This window comes from Pholcus phalangioides, unplaced genomic scaffold (assembly GCF_987345545.1).
Source record: "Pholcus phalangioides strain wild (caught in Gottingen) unplaced genomic scaffold, Ppha-v1.0 ptg000002l_1, whole genome shotgun sequence".
Taxonomy (NCBI): domain Eukaryota; kingdom Metazoa; phylum Arthropoda; class Arachnida; order Araneae; family Pholcidae; genus Pholcus; species Pholcus phalangioides.
In genome coordinates this window covers 16831849-16854613 of record NW_028301595.1, presented here as the reverse complement: position 1 = coordinate 16854613, position 22765 = coordinate 16831849, and the positions used below count along the sequence as shown (strand labels likewise).

Below are 22765 nucleotides of genomic sequence, written 5' to 3'. Positions count from 1 at the left end.
TTTTATCAATTTTGGAATTTTGAAAAAATTTCCATCACTTCTGAAATTATTTCTTTCATTTCCGTCTGAATTTTCATGGGTGCTGAAGCACGGGTTCTTGCATTTATTCTGAATTTTCATGGGCGCTGAAGTTATTTCATTCCTTTATTCTGAATTTTCATGGACGCAGAAGTTATTTCTTACATTTATTCTGAATTTTCATGGGCGCTGAAGTTATTTCATTCCTTTATTCTGAATTTTCATGGACGCAGAAGTTATTTCTTACATTTATTCTGAATTTCCATGGGTGCTGAAGTTATTTCTTACATTTATTCTGAATTTTCATAGGCGCTGAAGTTATTTCATGCCTTTATTCTGAATTTCCATGGGTGCTGAAGTTATTTCTTGCATTTATTCTGAATTCTCATGGGCGCTGAAGTTATTTCGTGCATTTATTCTGAATTTCCATGGGTGCTGAAGTTATTTCTTACATTTATTCTGAATTTTCATAGGCGCTGAAGTTATTTCGTGCATTTATTCTGAATTTCCATGGGTGCTGAAGTTATTTCTTACATTTATTCTGAATTTTCATAGGCGCTGAAGTTATTTCATGCCTTTATTCTGAATTTCCATGGGTGCTGAAGTTATTTCTTGCATTTATTCTGAATTCTCATGGGCGCTGAAGTTATTTCGTGCATTTATTCTGAATTTCCATGGGTGCTGAAGTTATTTCTTACATTTATTCTGAATTTTCATAGGCGCTGAAGTTATTTCGTGCATTTATTCTGAATTTCCATGGGTGCTGAAGTTATTTCTTACATTTATTCTGAATTTTCATAGGCGCTGAAGTTATTTCATGCCTTTATTCTGAATTTCCATGGGTGCTGAAGTTATTTCTTGCATTTATTCTGAATTCTCATGGGCGCTGAAGTTATTTCGTGCATTTATTCTGAATTTCCATGGGTGCTGAAGTTATTTCTTACATTTATTCTGAATTTTCATAGGCGCTGAAGTTATTTCGTGCATTTATTCTGAATTTCCATGGGTGCTGAAGTTATTTCTTACATTTATTCTGAATTTTCATAGGCGCTGAAGTTATTTCATGCCTTTATTCTGAATTTCCATGGGTGCTGAAGTTATTTCTTGCATTTATTCTGAATTCTCATGGGCGCTGAAGTTATTTCGTGCATTTATTCTGAATTTCCATGGGTGCTAAAATTATTTCTTGCATTCTGAATTTCCATGATTTTCATTTTCTCAATTCCCCTATTTCACAGAAGAGAAAAATCGGGGCTAAGGGGCCCGCTATTATTTTCGTACCGAGTTCCGTGTCTGGTGAGAGCGGCCCTTCTGTTATATAGTGTATAAGAATTTTTCTTGAAAGTTTTTTTTTCAATGTATTTTATAGACTGTTCAGAAGCGGTTTTGATCTCTCCATAGACTTTGCTAGAAAGTTATTTTGACGTCCTCACAGGCATTCATAGGGGTGTTTCAACGTCTTCATATTATGATCGGGAGTGGTTTTTTTTAGTGTCTTCATGTCTTTTGTTCAGGAGCTTTCAAATGTTTCCTCTGACGAAATTACGCAGTAATTGTAATCACATAATTATTAGACTTCGTTGTTCTCACACGATTTCTCCTGGGAAGTATTTCGTTGTCTTCATTACTCAGGGGTTTTTGTTCGTGCATTCATAAGATTTTTGCTGAGGAGTTTTTTTTAGTGTCTTCATAATCTTTTTTGCTGGAAAGCCTTTTAGTGACTTCATAAGCTTTTTGCTGAAGAGATTTTTAGTGACTTCATAAGTTGTTCCCATCTTCGAGGAGCAAATGCAAGACGATCTCCCCATTGATAAGTCTCGCCACAGAGAGCACACACACACACACACAACAGGCCTATAACAATACAATTATTCAATCATTACACTTCGCTCATAGTTAGAAAAAACTGGTGGCAGATGGCAGCACTACACATAACAAGCATTACACAGAAACACATTTCACACAAGCCAGGTTTCACTACTCGTACATGCACTTTCCAACATGTACCAATTCGTTAGAGGTTCCGTAGAGGAATATGAACGAGGTACATGTATGGCTTAGTAGTAGTATTAGTAGTGACTTCCTAAGCTTTTTGCTGCGGAGCTTTTAATTGTCTTCATATTTTTTTTAGGGTTATAGCTTCTCTGTGTCTTCACAAGTATTGCTCGGAAACGTTTAATTATTTCCGTAAGCTGTTTTTTAGGAGGCATTCAAATGTGTTCATTGCTGAGGAGTTTTTTCTTCTCTCCATAAGCTTTTTCCGGAGCGCCTCTTAAGTGTCTTCATAAGCCTTTTTCGGGAAGCTCTTTAATATGTTCATAAAAGTTTTATCTGAGGAACTTTTCAGTGTCTTCATAAGTTTTTTTGCTGGGGAGCTATTTCGGTATCTTCATGAGTTTTTTAGCCGGGAGCTATTTGCCTTCATAAGCTTTTTGCTGTGGGGCCTTTAAGTGTCTTTATAAGCTTCTTTTTGGGGGAGCTTCTCTGTGCCTTCGCGAGTATTGCTCGGAAGCTATTAATTATTTCCGTAAGCTTTTTTTTTGGGAGCATTTAAATGTGTTCGTTGTTGAGAGGTTTCTTCGTCTCTCCATAAGCTTTTTGCTGGGGAACTTTTTATTGTCTTCATAAGCTTTCCAGTGTCTTAATGAGCTTTTTTTCTAGAAGGCATTTTAATGTTTTCATTGCTCAGGAGGTTTTTTTTTGTCTCTTCATGGCCCTTTTGCCGAGCTTTCCAGTGCTTTCACGGGAATCTTTCGGGACCTTTTAATTGTCTTAATAAACAATTTTTTCTGGGAAGTTTATTAGCGTTTCGCAGATATATATTCTTTATAAGATTTCTGGGGTCTTTTATAAACTTTGCTAGCAAGTTTCTCAGGATCTTTTTAAAATTTTCTCGATAATTTATTTCATGTTTTACAAACTGTATGCTGGAGCTTTCTAGCGTCTTCATCGGTTTTGCTCGGGAGTGTTTTTTTCATCTTCATAGAATGCTCGGGAAGTTTATTTCTTAGTGTTTTCATTGGCTTTGTTCAGAAGAGACATGTAGTGTCTTTGCAAGCTTTACTCGTGAGTATTTACACACTTTGCTCGGGTGCTTTCCAACTTCTTCATAGATTTTGTTCGAGAGATTTTTAGTGTCTGCAAAGACATCGCTCAGAAGTTTTTGAAGGCCTTCATAGACGTCTCTCAGAAACTTTTACAGTTTCTAAACAAACGGTGTCCGGGAGTTTTCTTAGTTTCTCCATAAATTTCGCTCGGGATGTTTCCCCCCCCCCCCACCCTTTCCGCGTCACCAAATAATGTGAAATTTTTACAGCAAACACTAGTAAAATTTTATTCGCCGAAAGACTCACTGCAAAACCGCGTATAAGATTTCTCCCCCCTCTGCCATCAGTCAAAGTGGTGTCGACACATTATTATATGACACCACAAAGACAAAAATGAAAAAAGAGGACAACGAAATTGAAAGTTTTACACACACACACACAACCGCGGCTCAAAGTAAAGAGTCTGAAAACAAACTTTTCCCGACACACAGTTAACAACAGAACGGAGATGGGAAAAGAAAAATGGCATCAATCCAAACAGCAAGAAAAAGTCAGTGTTGTACAGAAAGAAAGAAGGAGCCATGCCAAAACACACAAGGCGACGACGCCTTTTTGGTTGCCGTGGGAGACCATCGCCATCGTCTCTCTCCGTTCTCCACATATAATGATGAGCATGGAAAAAAAAGAAGTTTAGTAGTAAAAAAAAAAAAAATGTAATTTTACTAGTGAGTGACTCATCGCACGATATAAAGTCTCCAGCGAAGACGTCGTCGTCGAAGAGAAGAAGCCACAACGTCGTCGCCGACGTAGAAAGAAAAAACGCGGGGGCGAACGAATCTTTGTCTTTAATATACATTTCAGAAAAAGAAAGTTATAGTAGTAGAAGCCAAAACCTTTTCCATTGGCTGTTTGCTTTAGGAACATGTGCTATTCTGGCGGCTGTGGGACCTCTCACGCACAACACACACCACCACCTCTGTATTCTTCAGCTTTCCAATCTCAAGAGCAGCTGCGCCAAAAAGAAAGAAAAAAAAACCCTCACTCACTCACATCGTAATTTCAAACGTCTGAACGCGGGCGCGCGCGTGTGTGTATGTGACTAACTAACACTTAATGAGCCAGAGACTGTGCCACGGCGATCATCCTACACCTTTATTATAATGGTGTCTACGAAAAACGCTACTGAATAAAAGTGGAGAGAGAGAGATAGAGAGAAATAACCCTATCTTTTTCTACCTCTTGAGATGCCATAAACAACGAACCTCCTTTGGTGCCCGGGCCACGAACTCCTTTTTGGCTGAAGTTGGAGGCGAGCGAAGAGACAGCCCACCTTTATTATATGGATCCATCGTAGTAGGTGCAACGTCCTTTGCACCGAGTGTTGTTCGTCACCCCTCCTTGTTGCCGTGTTTTCTTGTTGTTGTTGGTGGTGGTGGTAAGTTTATGTCGATCGTGATGATACTGGTTGCAGGGGGCGAATCCACTTCCACGGCTCCTACTACTACTACGATGATGACTGGCAGTGTAATTATTATAGTGGAAAACTGGTTACTTTTTCGCTAGGGATATTATTTTTTTGTTGTTGTTTCCTACCGAAGTCGAGAGGCATTTTTCTCTCTCGGTGTTAACACGTTTTTTTTTTTTGATATGGGAACCTCGAGGATTAATGAACGTATTGTGCGTGTTTTAAGAGTCAATATGGTCTAAATATTCTAATTGTCCATTTCCGAAAGTCCAGTGAACTTGGTGGTGGTGGTGGCGGCCCGAAAAGCGCGTGTGTCTTGATCGTCTTCTTCGCCATCATCATCAGCTGGCCGACGTTCTTTTATGACATGTTTGAACAATGGATTTCTTTGAATGCCGCTTCCGTGACGTATGGGCCGATGCTAATAATGACGTCTATCGTGATGGTAGCTCTGTGGTGATGAAGGTGGCTCGTAATCAAGAAAATGGAAGGAAAAAGACGGATAAGTGTTTCTAATTCGCCTTTTTTATCACGTGTTTCTTAAAATCGTTCTACTGTACGTGTAAAAAAAAAACCGATACCGAGATTTTTTTTTCCTCATTTTTTTGGATATTATTGGTTGATATCATATCCTTTGTCGGATATTTTTCGATAACTTTATACAGTGATCGTATTGTTGTGAGCCCGAAGAGATGGAGGATGCGTCTGTTGTTTGTTCTGTGTGGGAAATCTAATTAGGGATATAGATTATTAAAATCTGCCTTTTTTTCGGATCGACGATCTCCGGGTGTGGATTCGATTGTTCTGAAAGGAAAATTATGCTTCCGGCGAAGGATGGAATGGATCAAGTGCTGTCCGAATTGGCCTCCAATGCCCTGTTTTTGAGGTAATAATGATTTTTTTAAGTTTTTTTTTTTACTTTTATGTAAAGTTGACATTTCTCCAATGATCTTTATTTTAAAATTTTAACAAAAAATACAAAATCTGATGCTATAGGTAAAAAAATTAGTGAAATTAACAGTGCAAATTTTTAGAGAAAAACGTTGAAAAGAGTAAGTAGTTACTGTGAAAAAAATTTAGAGAAAAAAGGAGTAAAATTTTTTTACTATAAATTTCTGAAATTATTTTAGGTGATAGTGATAGGAACCGAGAGACACCCAGGTAAATGTGATAGGTGGTAAATTAGGTGGTAAATGTGAAAAATCTCTCTATCCCTATCATATAACAGTAGTGTTTGCCCCTTGAATTCATATTCTGTTGTGCTATTCATATGGAACCATCGAACAGGTCAGGGCTTGGAGACCCGGGGGCCCTTAGGCAGTTAACAGAGTCGAGATACTCTTTTTTTTTTGGTAATTTAGCTAAAAACCATAGTTTCGGAACCATATTAGTTCCCAACGCCTGGGCCTTTTCCTATATTGAAATAATACATATATTCTCTAGACCAGCGGTTCTCAACCTGTACTCCGCAGATACCTTGGTGGGGCTCCGTGCGAACTTCCCTGGGGCTCCCCCGACTGTTCAAAAAAATAAAATATATTTTATGAATAAAAAGAAGCCTACGGGGCTCCGCCATAGAAATCCATTTATTAAAAAGGGCTCCGTGATTTAATAAAGGTAGACTCCAGACGTTCTTTGTCTTTTCAAGACCATTGGCCCGATAAATTGAAATTGGATTATAAATAAATAAATAAATATATATATATATATATATATATATATGAGCAATACAGTCGAATTCCGTTATAACGAACTCCAGGAGACCAGAGAAATCACCTCGTTATAGCGAAATTTCGTTATAAAGGAATTGCAGGTATTTGCATTGTTTTCCTATGTAAACTTATCTGAGGGATTAGAAAAGTGTTCGTTAAAACGAGATTTTCGCTATAACGGGATTCGACTGCATATTGCTATGTTTCTTGCACACTATCTGCGTCGTTATTAACTAACGTCACATTTTAACTTATAAAAACTGGCTATTGTCCGTATTAACCTTTGTCCGTTAGATTTGCTATGGCACGGGTTATTATCTCACGAGTCACGACAGGGGGGTTCTTAACCCTTTGTGTTCCACGGATCCTCTGTGCCAATAAGAAAAAGGGCAAGGACCTCCACCAATAATATGAAGGCTGCGGATCCCCTTCACATAACAATACGGTAAAACCTCTCTTTTGCTGACACCGCACCGGCGGGACAAATAAATTCGTCCGCAAAAGAGGAGTGACCGTTAATCAGGGGGGTTTGAAATACATGCTTTTATTATACGCGGGGAAATTATTATTTGGCTGTAAAAGAGGGGAGTGACCGCATATGAGATGTTTCCGTTAAGAGAGATTTTATGTGTATCAGCACATAATACAATAAGTCGATTGTTTTACACCCAAGCTCATAGAGACCCCGAAACTCTCCAAGGAACCCCGGTAAAAAGCCACTGTCGTATAGTATGATTGATATCGCTTATAGTGAGTTACACAATTTTATATAACCTGAGGGATTCCCTAACTACGTCTATTCGAATTAGGGAACCCATTTGTGTAAAAATTCACCCTTGTCCTACAGTGAGAACCAATCCTACAAGGCTCTCTTACAATTGCATAACCAGATCAATACCTCCTATCAATGGGTTCTGAAACTTTTGTCGCGTGCGGCTCCCCTTGCCTTAGTCAACGTCTATCCGCGCTCTCCATGATAACAGAATAAGAAAAATAGTCTTCAAAGCACAGAACCGACACATATGAATAATGATAGCTCACCGCGATGACCCTAACAACGGTCTACGCCGCCCCCAGGAGCTGCGGCGCACACTTTGAGAACCACTGTCCTAGATAGTAGTGGGGGGGGGGTGCTCCACTTTTAGAAGAGTGCGGGCCACTTCATTGATTTGAAAACGAGTCGCGAGTCATTTAAATAATCTGGAAATGTGCCGCGAGCTACTGGAGTGATGTAAAACTCCCTCGAGTCACTTGAATGCTCTAAAATTGCTCCACGGGTGACTGACTCAATGATGTGTAAATATGCCATGGGTCACCTACGTGATCTGAGTGATCTGTAACTGCCATGGGTCACTCAAAAAAATCTGTAAATATGCCACTTAATTGATCTGGAAATGGTCCGTGGGGCCGCTTGAGCGATGTATAGCTATACCACGGAATACTTCAGTGCTCTGGAACTGTGTCGCGGGTCAGTCCGTGATCTGCAAATTCACGGGTCGCTTAAGTGGTGTGGAACTGCACCGCGGGTCACTTAAGTGATCTGTAAATGTTCCGCTAAATTCCTTTTTGTTTTCAAAATCAGGTAAGAGATCGCGGGCCATGGGTGGAGCATGTATGATCTAGGTCTAGGAGGGATTGGTCAGTCTTCTTGCTGCTCACTGATGGAAAAAAACAGACTTGTGTGCGCAAGCTTAAAAAAAGAGGCACAAAATTCATATAAAGCCTATAAATGACACTATAAATAACACACTTGGGCCAATCAGAGCCACGAACTGTATAGAGCCATAAATAATCTGATCAGATGTAGAAATTTCAGGAAGGGGGGGAGAGAGTCAGTCAATCTGCCCCAGGGCCATAGGCGGAGATAGACTTGAAAGTCTTGGAGGGGGCATGATGATGATGATGTCAGTTCATATATACGCAAATACATTGTATCAGTCGGCTTCACCTTCGACTCTGTGGGAGGGCATTACCCCTCATGCCCCCCCCCCTCAAATCTCTCCGCCCATGCCCAGGGCGCTTGGGCACATTAACGTAGTGGCTATGAATCGACAGAATTCTAAGCTACACTTTATTGAGCAAATCGAAATATTTTTAATCCCGTTTCATGGTCCCTACCATTGTCAAACAAATCAAATGGGATATTTCTATTGAAATACCGAACGTATTCATGGACGGCGAATTTCTCCAAGTGAATATTTTCTATGTGGCGAAACATAAAAAGAAGCTCTTTGGCGCGCATCCGAGACTTTCTTTCCACATGAAATACACACAAACACACATGGCTTCTTTCTCTCTGTCCTCAATGGGAAAGGAAATGCCAGAGATGAGTCTCAAGATGGAGGAGCATACCGAAAAATCTGAAAGAAAACGCTTATTAAGGTCTCAACTGCCCCTCCTTTGAGGTCACCATAAGGCGCATTCCGGAAGCCTTCAAGACATTCCACAAACGCTATACTTACTAAATATATATATATATATAACACTACGTACGGGGGTATATCCGACTTCACGGGTTATCGTTGAAATATGGTTCCCTGTCCTGATGTTTCCAGTATCAGATTTCGAAAAAAATGGAGGCAGCATCGCAGAAACTCTCCTCCGAAGGGAAAAAAACGTAGAGTCATTTTCTTTCCGCATTATGTAAGCGTTTTCAGTTGTTTGTCTAATGCCTGTTATTTGCCTGTTGTGTGTGTTCAAGAGGTCTAACCTTGGAATTGATGAGGTTAAGCGGTGCTTTTCGGATGAATCCGCTTCCATGTGTGTGAAGCCTGTCTAAACACACGTAAAAACTGGAGAGAAATGTGTGTTATAGTATTTAAATGGTCGTAATCAACCTCGATAATCTTGTTTGGTTCGATAATTTTTTGATCCTGAGTGTACATAGAGTTATTTCGGAATTTTTATGGCAGAAATAATTCAGGGAAATACAGTAGAATTATTATAATTTTCGAACTTGATTGGGACCGGAACTGGTTCGGATTAGCGGCAAATTTGAAATTACTGGAGGAGTTCGGATAATGATTTTCTATTTCACCATGTTTAATGACAGTGAATACTCCTACGCAGAGGCGCCGACATGAAGAAAACATTGAGAGGGTTGAAAGTCACCAGTCGTCCCGTATATACGGGACTCAAGCCCATACTCAAGAGGCGGGAAAGGTGCGTTGCATTGCATATTGATTAGTTTATGGGGGGCAGCACTATCACAAAATTTATTGTGGGCTGAAATAGCCTCAGCCACCCCCTCCCAGATTTCGACACCTATGTCCCAACACGTGTGACAATTAAGCATTGTTGCGATAAAGATATTGCTTAATCATTGTTGCGATGAGCATTTGGGAAAGCATTGCTGCTAAGAAGAACCGGTAATAAAAATTGTACTGTTAACTAGTAAGAAAACGTTGTTGCAGAAAACCGAAAATGAACTGATTGGCAGGACAACCGGTGATAAAAGCACTGTCGCATTCAAGAAGTTATTTAAGCGTTGCTACTGCGATGAACGTCTGATGAATTTCATTGCTGATTCATTGTTTTCATTGTTGCAAAAAAGAGCGATAATAAAAGCATCGCTGCGATGTACCGGTAATAAAAGCGTTGCTGCGTTGAACCGGTAATAAAAGTATTGTTGCGGTGAACCGGTAATAAAAACATTGTTGCGGTGAACCGGTAATAAAATCATTGTTGCGATGAAGAGGTTAATCAAGCATTGCTGCGATGTACCGGTAATAAAAGCGTTGTTGCGTTGAACCGGTAATAAAAGTATTGTTGCGGTGAACCGGTAATAAAAACATTGTTGCGGTGAACCGGTAATAAAATCATTGTTGCGGTGAACCGGTAATAAAATCATTGTTGCGATGAAGAGGTTAATCAAGCATTGTTGCAATGCTTAGGTTATTTAAGCAGCGTTGCAATGGATTTTTGATAAGAGCATTTTTGTGAAGAACTGATAATAAAAGGATTGCTGCAGTGAACCGATGATAAAAAATATTGTTACCCATGAACCGGTAATAAAAAGCATTGTTGCGATGAAATTGAAACAATTGTCATAAACATTCGCAGATAAAACAACCTGCATTTAAATGAAAGCTAAAAAACTGCTATTATTGGAGGTATTCTGCGATGAAACTATATCTTATACAAATACAAATACAAATACAACACCACAACAGGCAAAATGCCCAACGAGGTGGCTGATAAAAAGATGCCCATAAAAATATGGTTGTCATATGTTTCAAAAATACAGCAACCCAATTAAAAATGCAATTAACACAAATTACAAACAATATATACACATGATAAAATATTATACAATGCCCATAAAGAATACTTATGGTTGTCTTATTCTAAGAATGGATAGCTTCCCGATTTACCCCAACATGTTTATCGTATTTCTTTTTAAACGTGTCAATTGTGTTACAATTTACTACCTCCGGGGGTAAGCTATTCCATTTATTAACAACCCTATTGGAGAAAAATTCCCTGCGACACCATAACCTTGCATTGTCCCTCACCAATCGATACTGGTGTCCCCTTGTAAAAGCAGTCGATTGGCGGTGTACTAAAAGTTCATGGTCCATCCTATCCATCCCATTGAAAATTTTGAACACTTCGATCATATCTCCTCGACACCTGCGTTCATCCAATGTAAACATATTCAAAAAATGAAGTCTTTCTTCATAACTCAAGCCCTGTGTGCCAATAAGGACACGCGTAGCTCTTCTCTGCACCCCTTCAACCAAGTCTATGTCCCTCTGTAGGTATGGTCTCCAAAACCTTACAGCATACTCCAGTCCAGGACGAACTAAGCCTCGAAAAAGCGGAAGAATGACTTTAGGAGAACGCGAAGAGACCTTTTTGAAAATGAGACCAAGCATTCTATTCGATTTTTTGACAACCGCTGAACAATGTTCAGAAAACTTAAGTCGCTCGTCAATGAGAATTCCCAAATCGGTGACTCTAGTTGCATCCGGGATAGTGACACCATTCAACTCGTAAGAGAACCGTGGGTTGTTCGAACCAAAATGAGCGACCATGCACTTATCTACGCTAAACGTCATGCTCCATTCATTTGCCCATGCTGCAATCTTGTTTAAGTTGGTCTGGAGCAACTCCCTATCGCTTTCATTCCCGATTACCCCCATTAGCTTCACATCATCTGCGAATTTGCTAGTAATTCCATCGATACCCTGATCGAGTTTATCGATAAAAAGTGAAAAAAGTATGGGGCCAAGGACACTTCCCTGAGGAACTCCACTTGTGACGTCTGTCCAACCAGAGAATTCCCCGTTCACCATAACTCGTTGCGACCTATCTCTTAACCACGATTCTATCCAATTCAGCAAGTTGCCCCCTATTCCAATCTCGTGTAAACGCTTCAAGAGTTTGCCATGTTGGACCCGATCGAATGCCTTCTGGAAATCAAGGTAAACCACGTCGACATTTTTGCTCTTACCCAAAGCCTTAGTCACGTAATCATAGAAGCAAAGGAGGTTAGTTACACATGACTTCCCCTTCCTGAACCCATGCTGATTATCCGACAATACATTATTCTCGTCTATCCACTTCACAAACTGCCTTTTGATGATAATTTCCAAAATTTTCGCGAGGGAGCTCGTCAAACTCACTGGACGATAATTAGACACCACTTCTCTACTACCCTTCTTAAATATAGGAACAACGTTAGCCAGTTTCCAATCTCTCGGGACGATACCCTCAGCAACACTACTCCTGTATATCTGTGCGACTGGCCCCAACAATTCATTAGCACCTTCCCTGAGAACCCTGGGATAGATATCATCTGGTCCTGGTGCTTTGCTTGCACATACATTTCTTAGAAGATTTAGGACCTCCACGTCTTCCACTTGAATATCGTTGAGCGTTTTATTACCCCATGCAACACCCGTATATCGAATATCATTATCTCCATTAAAAACCGACGCGAAAAAGTCATTGAAAGCACTACACATGCCTACATTGCTCTCTACTTTTGAGCCTCCTATCGAGAGGGGGCCAACTGTCCCCTTACATCCATTATTGACGTATCGAAAAAATGATTTTGGGTCAGAGCCAATGTTATCCGCCAACCTAGATTCAACTTGCTTTTTACTATCCCTTATCGCTTTCTTCAACAGTCTTCTTTTATCAGTAAACAATGATAGGTCACCTCGTCCACTTTTATACTCTCTGAATGCTCTTTTCTTTTCAAGATAAAGGTTCCGCACGCTATCCGTGAACCATAGAGGGTGTGATGTACAAACACGCTTTTTTCGAACAAAGGGTATGACGTCGTGCAAAACAGAGGACAGCTTCGTACTAAATTCTTCCCATTGACTTACCACCCCTACTGATTCCAACCGGTCTTTGAAAACTTCCGCTAACCTTCTTCGCAAAACATCAAAGTTAGTTCTCCGAAAACAAGGAACCAGTCTTTTGTTATCAACCTTACCCGAGGAAAAGTTACAGAGAAATCTGACGATACGATGATCACTGGAAGAAAACTCTTCCCCCACCGAAACATGTTCAACTAGATCCTCAGAACTAGTAAGAACTAAATCCAAAATAGCAGTACCCCTAGTGGCTTCTGATACATGCTGATACAAAAAATTTTCGAGCACCAACTTAAGAAAGTCTCTTTCATACTGATTTCCAGATGAAAGGTTCTCCCAATCAATACCCGGGTAATTGAAATCCCCTAGTATGAGAACCCTCTTTCGCTTACACATGTAGGAAATTTCATCATGCATTTTGGCGATATAATTTTGATCCCTATTCGGTGGATTGTAACAAACCCCAACAATAAGCTTATGACGTCTTTTGTTCTCAAGTTCAACCCATATGGTTTCAATATCACTTCTCTGCACGTTACACTCTCTAGCCTTCAAACATGATTTCACGTATATCAACACTCCACCCCCTTTCCTATCAGATCTATTTCTCAAAAAAGTATCGTATCCGGAGATGTGTAAGAAAGATTCATCCCCATCGTTTGCCCAAGATTCTGTAATGACTATAAGATCCAAGTCCTCCACAACTATCATAGTTTCTAAAAAATCTTTCTTGTTACCCAAGCTCCTGGCATTTATTAACACACATTTTAATTTGCCCGGTGGTTTGTTGTCAATCGAGAAGCCATCCAAGTCAGAGGTGGGTAATTCCCCGTCAGTACTGTTGTGATTATCATTAACTAACCCGCATTCCCGACTACGTGGTCTGGGAGTAAAAAACCTGACCTAAGACTATCGTAAACCTCCCAGACCCCTCTCTTATTTAGATGGATCCCATCCGAACGAAGCCACCTATCGGTAAATGCGGGAAGCTCCAAGAACGTGACCCCAAGTGAGGAGCAAATGTCCTTCAGGCCTATATTGAATTGGTGGATCCTACTCCTATATCCCCTACTACCCCTTGGCAGCACTGGAATCACTGCCACATCTGAACCCCCCTCCCTAGCGGATAATAGTAAATCCCGGTATTCTGACAGAGACTCACTAATATTCGCTCCTACCTGATTTGTTCCCACCCACAGAATCACCCGCAAGGGCAACTTTCGGCGATGAAAAACGTCTCGAACGTTGCCAATCTTCCCCCCAGGAAGACAACAGCGCTCGAAACCCCGAAAATCCCTACACACTCGGTTCCCAAGTTCCCTAACCATAGAATCGCCGATGATTAAACCCCTATCACTATCCCCCTCTACCTCATCCACGACCTCCCATTCGCCCTCTAAAATGTCGTTGTTCGTGGAGATTGCTTCTTCATCAATAGGTGGCTCGACGACCAGAGGGTCCGTTATAACCGGACCCTCTAGCACCCTAACTTTTTCCCGTAAAGCTTCGACCTCGTGTTCCAGCCTTTTTCTATCCAAGCACCCTTTACAATTGAAACTATCAGCTACTATACCCCTAGACCAGGGAAACCTCCCGTCGCAAGCTCTACACAACACTAGTCGAGGTCGAGGCATACTAACACTATTGCTAAAGCTAGATAATAATAATAATACTTAACAATACGAAAATGAGAAACGTTAACTGGAAATTAAAATAATGTAAAATACATTACTATGCAAAATATACGTAAGAGATTATACGAAAAAATTACGTAAAGTAGAATGCTCAGCACTAAATCACGAAGAATAAAATAAATATGTATATAAAGAATACAACACCCTCTAAAAAAAGTATTAAGCTACGAAGTACAATTTATACTTATTAGAATTAGCTAACTATCTCAAAACACTAACACTACAACAATAGGCCCAAATGGAAGGAAAACAACGTTATTGAGAGTACCCGGGAAAAAGTATACACTGTTTGCTAACACTAACGTCCAAAAACCTACGAACTTATATCAAAGAAGCGACCGAACCTGGCGAAAAAACAACGAAAATGAAATGCGAACGAGAAAAATAAATATAAGTCGATCGAAAATACACAACGAAAATTTAAAAAAAAATGAGAGCAATATAAAAAAAAAAACCACATCTTAAATATATTAAAACAATAAAGGCATGTTGCGATGAACTTGTAATAAAAACATTGTTGCGATGAACCGTTAATAAAAGCATTGTTGTGCTAAACAGGTTATTTCAGCATTGTTGTGCTAAACAGGTTATTTCAGCATTGTTGTGCTAAACAGGTTATTTCAGCATTGTTGCGCAAAACAGGTTATTTCCACATTGTTGTGATGAAGAGGTTAATCAAGCATTGCTGCAATGGATAAGTAATTTAAGCAGCGGTGTGATAAATTTTTCATAAGAGCATTGTTGCGAAGAAGAACTGATAATGAAAGCATTGTTGCGAAAAAGAACTGATAATGAAAGCATTGTTGCGAAGAAGAACTGATAATGAAAGCATTGCCGCGATGAACCGATAATAAAAAATATTGCTACCATGAACCGGTAAAAAAAGCATTGTTGCGATGAAATTAAATCTATCGTCATATAGATTCGCTGATAAAACAACTGCATTTAAAGTTTTAAAAAAAACTACCATTATTTTATACAAGATATACAGAAGACTGGATGTTGTGAAGATATTTATTATTAGAGATGTTAATTTTTTAAGGAAGGAAAAAACTCATCTCTGCCTCTACCTGGTGTCAAACCCGGGTCCCTCGATTGCCGGACGAGTGCTCTGACCACTAAGCTACAGAGGAGATAGAGATTTTCCTTCGCTAGAGCGTATATATGCCGAACGGATTTAAACATTATTTTAAACATTCTGCGATGAAACTACTAAAAAATATTTCCTAACTTTGATAAAGGCATTCTTGCGAAGAAGAATCGATAATAAAGGCATTCTTGCGAAGAAGAATCGATAATAAAGGCATTCTTGCGAAGAAGAATCGATAATAAAGGCATTCTTGCGAAGAAGAATCGATAATAAAGGCATTCTTGCGAAGAAGAATCGATAATAAAGGCATTCTTGCGAAGAAGAATCGATAATAAAGGCATTCTTGCGAAGAAGAATCGATAATAAAGGCATTCTTGCGAAGAAGAATCGATAATAAAGGCATTCTTGCGATGAACCAATAATGTAAGCATTGTTGGGATGAATAATGTGAGCACTGTTGCGATGAACTAGCAATAAAAGCATTGTTCCGATGAATCGATAATGAAAGCGTTGTTGGGATGGGCTTGCAATAAAAGCAATGTCCCGATAGACTTGGCACCATTTCGGTGAACTGGTAATAACAGCATTGTTGCAATGAACTGGTCATAGAAACATTGCATAACAATCACCCGAGAATGAAAACCAAACAAACTTCTAATTATAAATGCATTCAATAGTCTAAATTAATCAGAGTAAATGCAATTGAAAGTTTTGAAAACCGAGGACACACGAAAAGCTTAAAGTCATAAAAATCTTACCCATTCAATCTAATTTAGATACACTGAGATAGAAAAATATAAATACAACAATAAAAAAAAAACCGCAGCGTAATTAATGACTGTGTATCCATTCTAACAATTAGATTTGTCGAGTCATTCCCAACAACGAGAAAAGGGAGGGAGGGAAGCATTCACTATTGTACGCTGTTTTTCTTGGCGAAACTGTATTCTATTCCCACTCTTTATTGCAAGACATTATTGAACAGAAAAGAAATACTTTCTCATGGCATTATGCATGGAATTAACATGTGTCATAATTCCGGAAACCATCAAAAGTGAGGCAAGTGGATTATGAGGAGTATCAAACTGAGAAATTATTATTATCATTATTATTATTGTACATGGAGAAAAAGGATATATGAAAGATTTCCTCTTCTGGAATATAATCCATTTCAAGAGCGACTCGAGGTACAGAGTCTGACTGCATAATAAATGTAGCGACTTGAATGCCAAATGAGTCACCCCGCCCTCGTTTCGATCGATACTATCCACGAGAGTATGTGCTTGACCGTCTTCTATAAATTATCATCTTTTCCGCTGGAAGTTGAGGCTAAACTTTCCACAGGGAAGAGAAAATAAAAAAATGGCCTCCGAAAAAATGTTCAATGTCTTGAAAAATGGCGATTCTTTACCCCGATTTCAGAGTTTTTTTTACCCGAGTTTTGAAATTTATGATTAAAAAAAACTTGAAAAAAAGGCATTTTTTTTAAAACTAGAATTAGTGAAGAAGTTAATTAAGGCAGTCACTCGAATTAATTTTAGCTTTATTTCCGGGCCGCACGTCAAAAATGAATGTTCGCGGTAATTATCAGAGGTTATTATAGTGAGGTACGAAAGTTCTCGGTGGTTTCTGAGGCTTTTGCGCTGATTACAACGACAAAAAATCTTGCTCCTGCCCTTGGGCCGATTCCGATAAGTTGGGTAGAGTTGTGCCCTCAGAATTTTCTTACGCAGTCGAGTTTTGGGGGGGGGGGCAGGCAGACATTTCCCACGATGCTTATACAGGGTGTCCCGTATATGCGTCGTCCGTCGTAGAGGTATGATTCCAATTTATAAATGCTCAAACAGGTGTTCAAAAATTATACTGTAGCAGTTTTGAGAGTGCAATTACAGTGTGCAACAAAATAAAAAAAATCTTGAATTTTTATACGGTCCCCCCCGTGCTATAAATTTCATGTTAGAAAGTTGTTGCCGTGTCTCTTCTGATGTCAAAAAAAAAAAAAAAAAATCCATGTTTCTAAGTAATAACAAAACTCTGACGAGATTAAAGGACTCTCTAGACCAGCGGTTCTCCGCCGGTGCTCCGCTGAGCCCTTGGGGCTCCGTGTGCACTTCCCAGGGGCTCCGTGGCCACTCGAGAATAATAAAATAAATCAATAAATTTGATAAACAAACAAAAAAAAAGAGGCCTAAAGGGTACCGCCATATAAATAATATACTTAAAAAGGGCTCCTCGTGTTAAGCAGGGCTCCGCCATAGAAATTATTCACTGAAAAGGGCTCCGCGGGTCAGAAAAGGTTGAGAACCGCTGCTCTAGACCATAGTTTCCCAACTTTTCTAGTCCCATCGCCCCCCTTCTCCAGAAATGTTTTATCCCATCTCCCCCCCCCCCAACGCAATCTAACCCACAGGATCCTATGTTATACCACCCCCCCCCTGCAACATTCCATTGCCCCCAAGGGAGCGTTAACGCCCACGTTGGGAATCACTGCTCCAGACCAAAGCTTCCCAAACTTTTGTTCCATCACCCCCCCCCCCTTCTTCAAAAAAATTCTCTCCTCATTGCCCCCCGCCCCAAATCAATCGAACCCATAGGATCCTATACTAAACCCAAAGCTTCAACCGTCCCCTTGGAAGCTTCCATCCCCCCCCCCCATGGAACGATATTGCCCACTTTGAGAGATACTGCTCTAGACTTTACGGCCAGGCATATACACAAGTTTCTGCACGTGTCAATTTGTTAGAAATTCCCCCCAGAGGAATGTTTACGAGGTGCATGTTTGGTTACGTCCTGGTCCAAAAAAAATGCCCTATATATTGAATATGTATGTAGATTTAGCAGAAATGCTTCTCGAACACAAAACAAGTATGACTCTGACATAATAAATATGTTAGAGCCACGCATATTCTCACAATACGTTAAGTTAGGGTATTTCAACCGCTGTGCCGTTAGAGGATCATAGACGTGCCGCGGCGATGTTTGTAACAGAAATCGACTTTCCAAACATAACTTTACTGCAATTATTGCAATTTAGCAATACATTGTAATGTTTGTGGATTAGTAATTGAATCATTCAAACTGTGCATGCAGGGGGGGGGGGGTCAAAAATTGCCAAAAAATTGCTGATCAACGACCTCTAATATCCGGTTATTATGTGTACTTATCAATCGTCCTGATAAGTTTCATAAATTTACCACTTTTAGGTGGTATTATATGTATAATACCCACAAATGCGTGGTTGGTTAATTTGATAAATACTGAAGCATTATCACTTTTACTAGCGATTATGCATAATAACGAAGCATCATTAGTAAATTTTCTAAATACTTGAAAGTTATCGCTTTTATTTGTGGTTATGCATAATACTCCAGTGTAATTGGTGAATTTGATAAATATGAAAAAAATTCCAAATGAGTCTAGCTAGCATGAGTGATGAATATACTCGGACCCCGATATAATGTTAACGAATTTTATGATCGTACCCTGATATAATGATACATGTATGAACTAGCATTGTAATAGTATGATTTATCATGTTTACCAACGACGCGACGCTTGGGTGCTATGCACAATCGCCGGTAAAAGTGATAAATTTAGGAAAATTTACCAAATTTACCAACGATGCTTGAGCACTACGCATAATCGACGGTAAAAGTGATTAATTTAGGGAAATTTACCAACGATGCTTGAGCACTACGCATAATCGCCGGTAAAAGTGATTAATTTAGGGAAATTTATCAAACATACCAAAATGCTCGGCAATTATGCATAGTAACCGGTTATTTAAAATATGTGTAGTTCTTTGTATTGTGTGATTGCTGACTTTTCTGATTCAATTGCTGATCACACATACACACACTATGAGGAAGGAATGACACATCGAGCCATGCCACGGACTTGATGTAGACGGAGGCAATGTCATCGTGATGATGCTCACGATTCGAGACGCCAAAATTGTGTCACATGAATATTCAGTCCAGTCCATAGAAATTATTATCTCATGCTCCTTTGATTGAAATATATCAGAGATCAAGGCCGGCTCACGTTAATGTGAAATTTAGATTGGTCTGCGTTGGAAGTCCTAATTTGCATGATGGAGAAGAGTCCCCCCCCCCCTCCCCCCGCGACTTCATAACTCGAAGGTCAAGACGACTTGGAATTGATGCATTACCACCGGAGAGCAGAGGCGTATTTACGGGCTGTAGCCCAGGGCGGCATATTTGAGTGATGATTGGTCAAGAAATTAGAATGGAGTAGCAGGAAAGCGGCAAAAATTGTACAGCTCACGGACGGGCGGTTATAAACATGCATCTACCTCTGTCCAGGTTTAGGCGAGCGACCAGGTCGGTTAGTGACAAAACGAGAGTGGCCTCCTTCTCCTCCCACTAATCGGATCACGGCCTTGCTGCTCGGTCTCAATGAAGAGATAATACAAGCAGGTGGTCGAAGAAGACATGGGCCATGCCGCGAATCCGTCACTAAGGCCACTCGACCACCGCAACATCAAAAAACGAGTGGTCCAGAGAGTTTGCATGCACCAGAGAGAACACAACCAGGTCAGCGAGTGAACAAAAGAATGAACTATAGACGTGAGACCAGGTCGGTGAGTGAGCTATAAAGTTTGCGGGTATGTGAGTGACCAAGAGAGTGACTTACAGAGCAAAAGACCAGGTCGGTCAGTGACCCGGAGCTTGTGCAGGCGTACGAGTGACCAAAGCAGTGTGTAATCATGTGAATGACCAAAAGAGTGACCTAGAGACGAGGTGCCAGGTCAGTGAGTGACCTATACAGTTTGCAAGCATGTGAGTGACCAAAACAGTGTACTAGCACGTGATTGACCAAAAATTGTGCGAGCACGTGAGTGACCAAAAAGTGTGCGAGCACGTGAGTGACCATAAAAATGACCTATAGAGCCGGAGATCAAGTCAGTTAGCGACCAAAAGAGTGAACTAGAGAGTGTACAAGCATGGGAGTAACGTAGAGTGTATACCATAATGTGAATGATTAAAAGAATGACCTAAAGAGCAAGGGAGTCAGTGACTGACCAAAAGAATGAACCAGAGAGGATATAAATGATCGAGGGACTAGGTCAATGACCAAGAAAGCGCACAAGCATGTTAGTGACCAAAACAATGACTTGAATACAGAGACGGGATGGAGTCAAGTGCGCTATAGACCAGGGCAGCTAATTTGAAGAGTGGGTGGTCAAGAAAATTAGACCAGGAGAAGGTCGGCAAAACGATGAAACCCGCCTCTGCCAGAGAGTAATCACCAAAGCGTCAAGGGGTGTAATGTGATAGGCCTCCTCGTGGTGCACTCTGGGTAACGCCAAATCTATCACACGTCATTGTCATCGCTTTTTGTGCTCATATACTTCACCTTCAATAGCCCAAATTACACGTTTATTTCTACACATCTTGCAGTACATGTCTTGCGTCTCGTTTTGTCCTGTACATGTTTGTCTTCTGTGTCCAACCCCTCATTGTGGGCCCCGCTCCGGCGGGGAGGGGTCCTCCCGGATGGGGCATTGCTTCTAGCGTATGCTCCATCCGGGACGCTGTCTACCTGCGTGTTTGCCGTGCGTGGAGACCCGTAAGGCTGGAGATGGGGATCCTGGTTAGCCTGATGCGCTAGCTTTGGCCTCGGATTCAGCCGAAACGGGAGGCTTGGATTAGCCCCGTCCAGGTCAATCGGCTGTGGTCGCCTCGGTGGCTGAAGGGGTTACACTACTGGGCAGGTAGAGGGGCCGGGCCTGCCGGACGTCGTTGAGGTTTGTTGGTGCTGCTTCACGACGATCTTGGATCTTGAACGCGTCTGCTCGCCTGCTTTGGTGGTGTATAGCTCCCACCTAACCTGACGTTGCTACTAACCTTCACCGGTTACGTGTGCGCGTCCCCTCGTAGGGCTCCATGGTGGGCATGGTGGGTGGGAGTGGAACAATACCCATTCAAATATGGGAAAAACAAAAAATGCACCAAAACGTCAAAGAACTACTTTAAGTGAAACTATTGTCACAGAAACCGCTTCTTCAAATCTGTCATCTGTCTCATTCTTCTTCTTGCATAGCTCTGATACCAATAAACAGCTGTCAAAAGTATCACCATTCTTGATTGATAAAGCTCTCTATGGCGCAGTTGGAACTCTGAAATCAGTGAAGGCTCTCCGTTCAGGAGACCTTCTCGTCGAAACTAACACTCCTAAACAAGCCGAACTCATTCAAAAGCTCACATCTCTCGGGGACATTCCCATAACAATCAAAATCCACCCCACGCTGAATTATTCACGTGGTGCGTGGTGTCATCTCAGACCCTAACTTAATTAACATGGATGAAGATGAACTAACTCAGGAGCTAGCGTCTCAAGGCGTAACATCTGCCAAACATATCATGAGCCGCAAAGATGGCAATCTAGCTCCATCACGTAATATAATCCTGACATTTTCATCCCCAACATTGCCGAAAGATGTCAAAATCGGTTACTATAACCTCCATATCCGGCCATACATACCTAACCCTGTAAGATGTTTCAACTGCCAAAAATTCGGTCACTCACGAATGGCGTGCCGTGGTCAACCCACCTGCGCAAAGTGCGGCGAGAGGGACCACATTTCGGACAACTGCACTAATTCACCATTCAAGTGCGTCAATTGCGGTGGCGACCACCCCGCATTTGACAGGAAATGTCCGAAATGGAATGAGGAAAAAGAGATCCAGAAGATCAAGGTTCTCAATAACATCTCATATATTGAAGCACGCCGTCGTGTAATCCCTAACCAAACTCCAATAGCTAGTACATCATACTCTAATATGGTAACAAATCCATCAACAGCTAATAAGACTAACAATGTCACCAAAGCATCTGTGACAACTCAGACCGAACCCATAGCTGATACATCCACTCAAACATCATCTAACCAACCATGTAATAGTTGTGGCTGCTGTTGCTCTGCTGGAATACGGAAGGAGTCCACCACCTCCGAAGAAGCAGGAAAAGCAACAGCGAACACATTCAAAGTAACTACAACTACTAAGCCAAAAATCAATAGTGGAAATAAATCTAAAATAAAAGTATTCAAGACCGGATATTCAAGAAAAGCCATTCAGAGAGCAAAGAAGAACCCTACAGTACAAAACATGTCACTGCTTGATGACAAATCAATTGGTGACATGGATCTCGATAATCCCACAGAATCCGGTGGTACTCGCCGGAAATTAGACCGAAATAAGTTCAAGGACCTTGAACCGTCTACATCCATTTAAAATTTATGGCCAACATTATTCAATGGAACATTCGTGGTCTTAGATCCAATTACGAAGATCTAAAGGATTTAATCAATCGCTATCATCCTGTTTGCGTGGCACTCCAGGAAACTTTCACGAAGCCCTCGGAGACATGGAACATTAGGCGACA

The 22765-nt window shown here is 40.7% G+C and overlaps 1 protein-coding gene across 3 annotated transcripts in view; it reads left to right on the top strand.

The window, feature by feature from the left end:
• Nucleotides 1-22765, top strand: part of PDZ-GEF (PDZ domain-containing guanine nucleotide exchange factor) — a 175326-nt gene that overhangs the window by 39801 nt on the left and 112760 nt on the right. The window contains exon 1 of one of the 3 annotated variants that reach the window (XM_089239089.1): nt 5263-5416. The exons of the other annotated variants lie outside the window; for them this stretch is intronic. Coding sequence (XP_089095215.1) covers nt 5349-5416 — 68 coding nt within the window. The 5' untranslated portion in view covers nt 5263-5348. Of the gene's footprint in view, nt 1-5262; nt 5417-22765 lie in introns of those variants that run through there. 3 annotated transcript variants of the gene reach the window in all.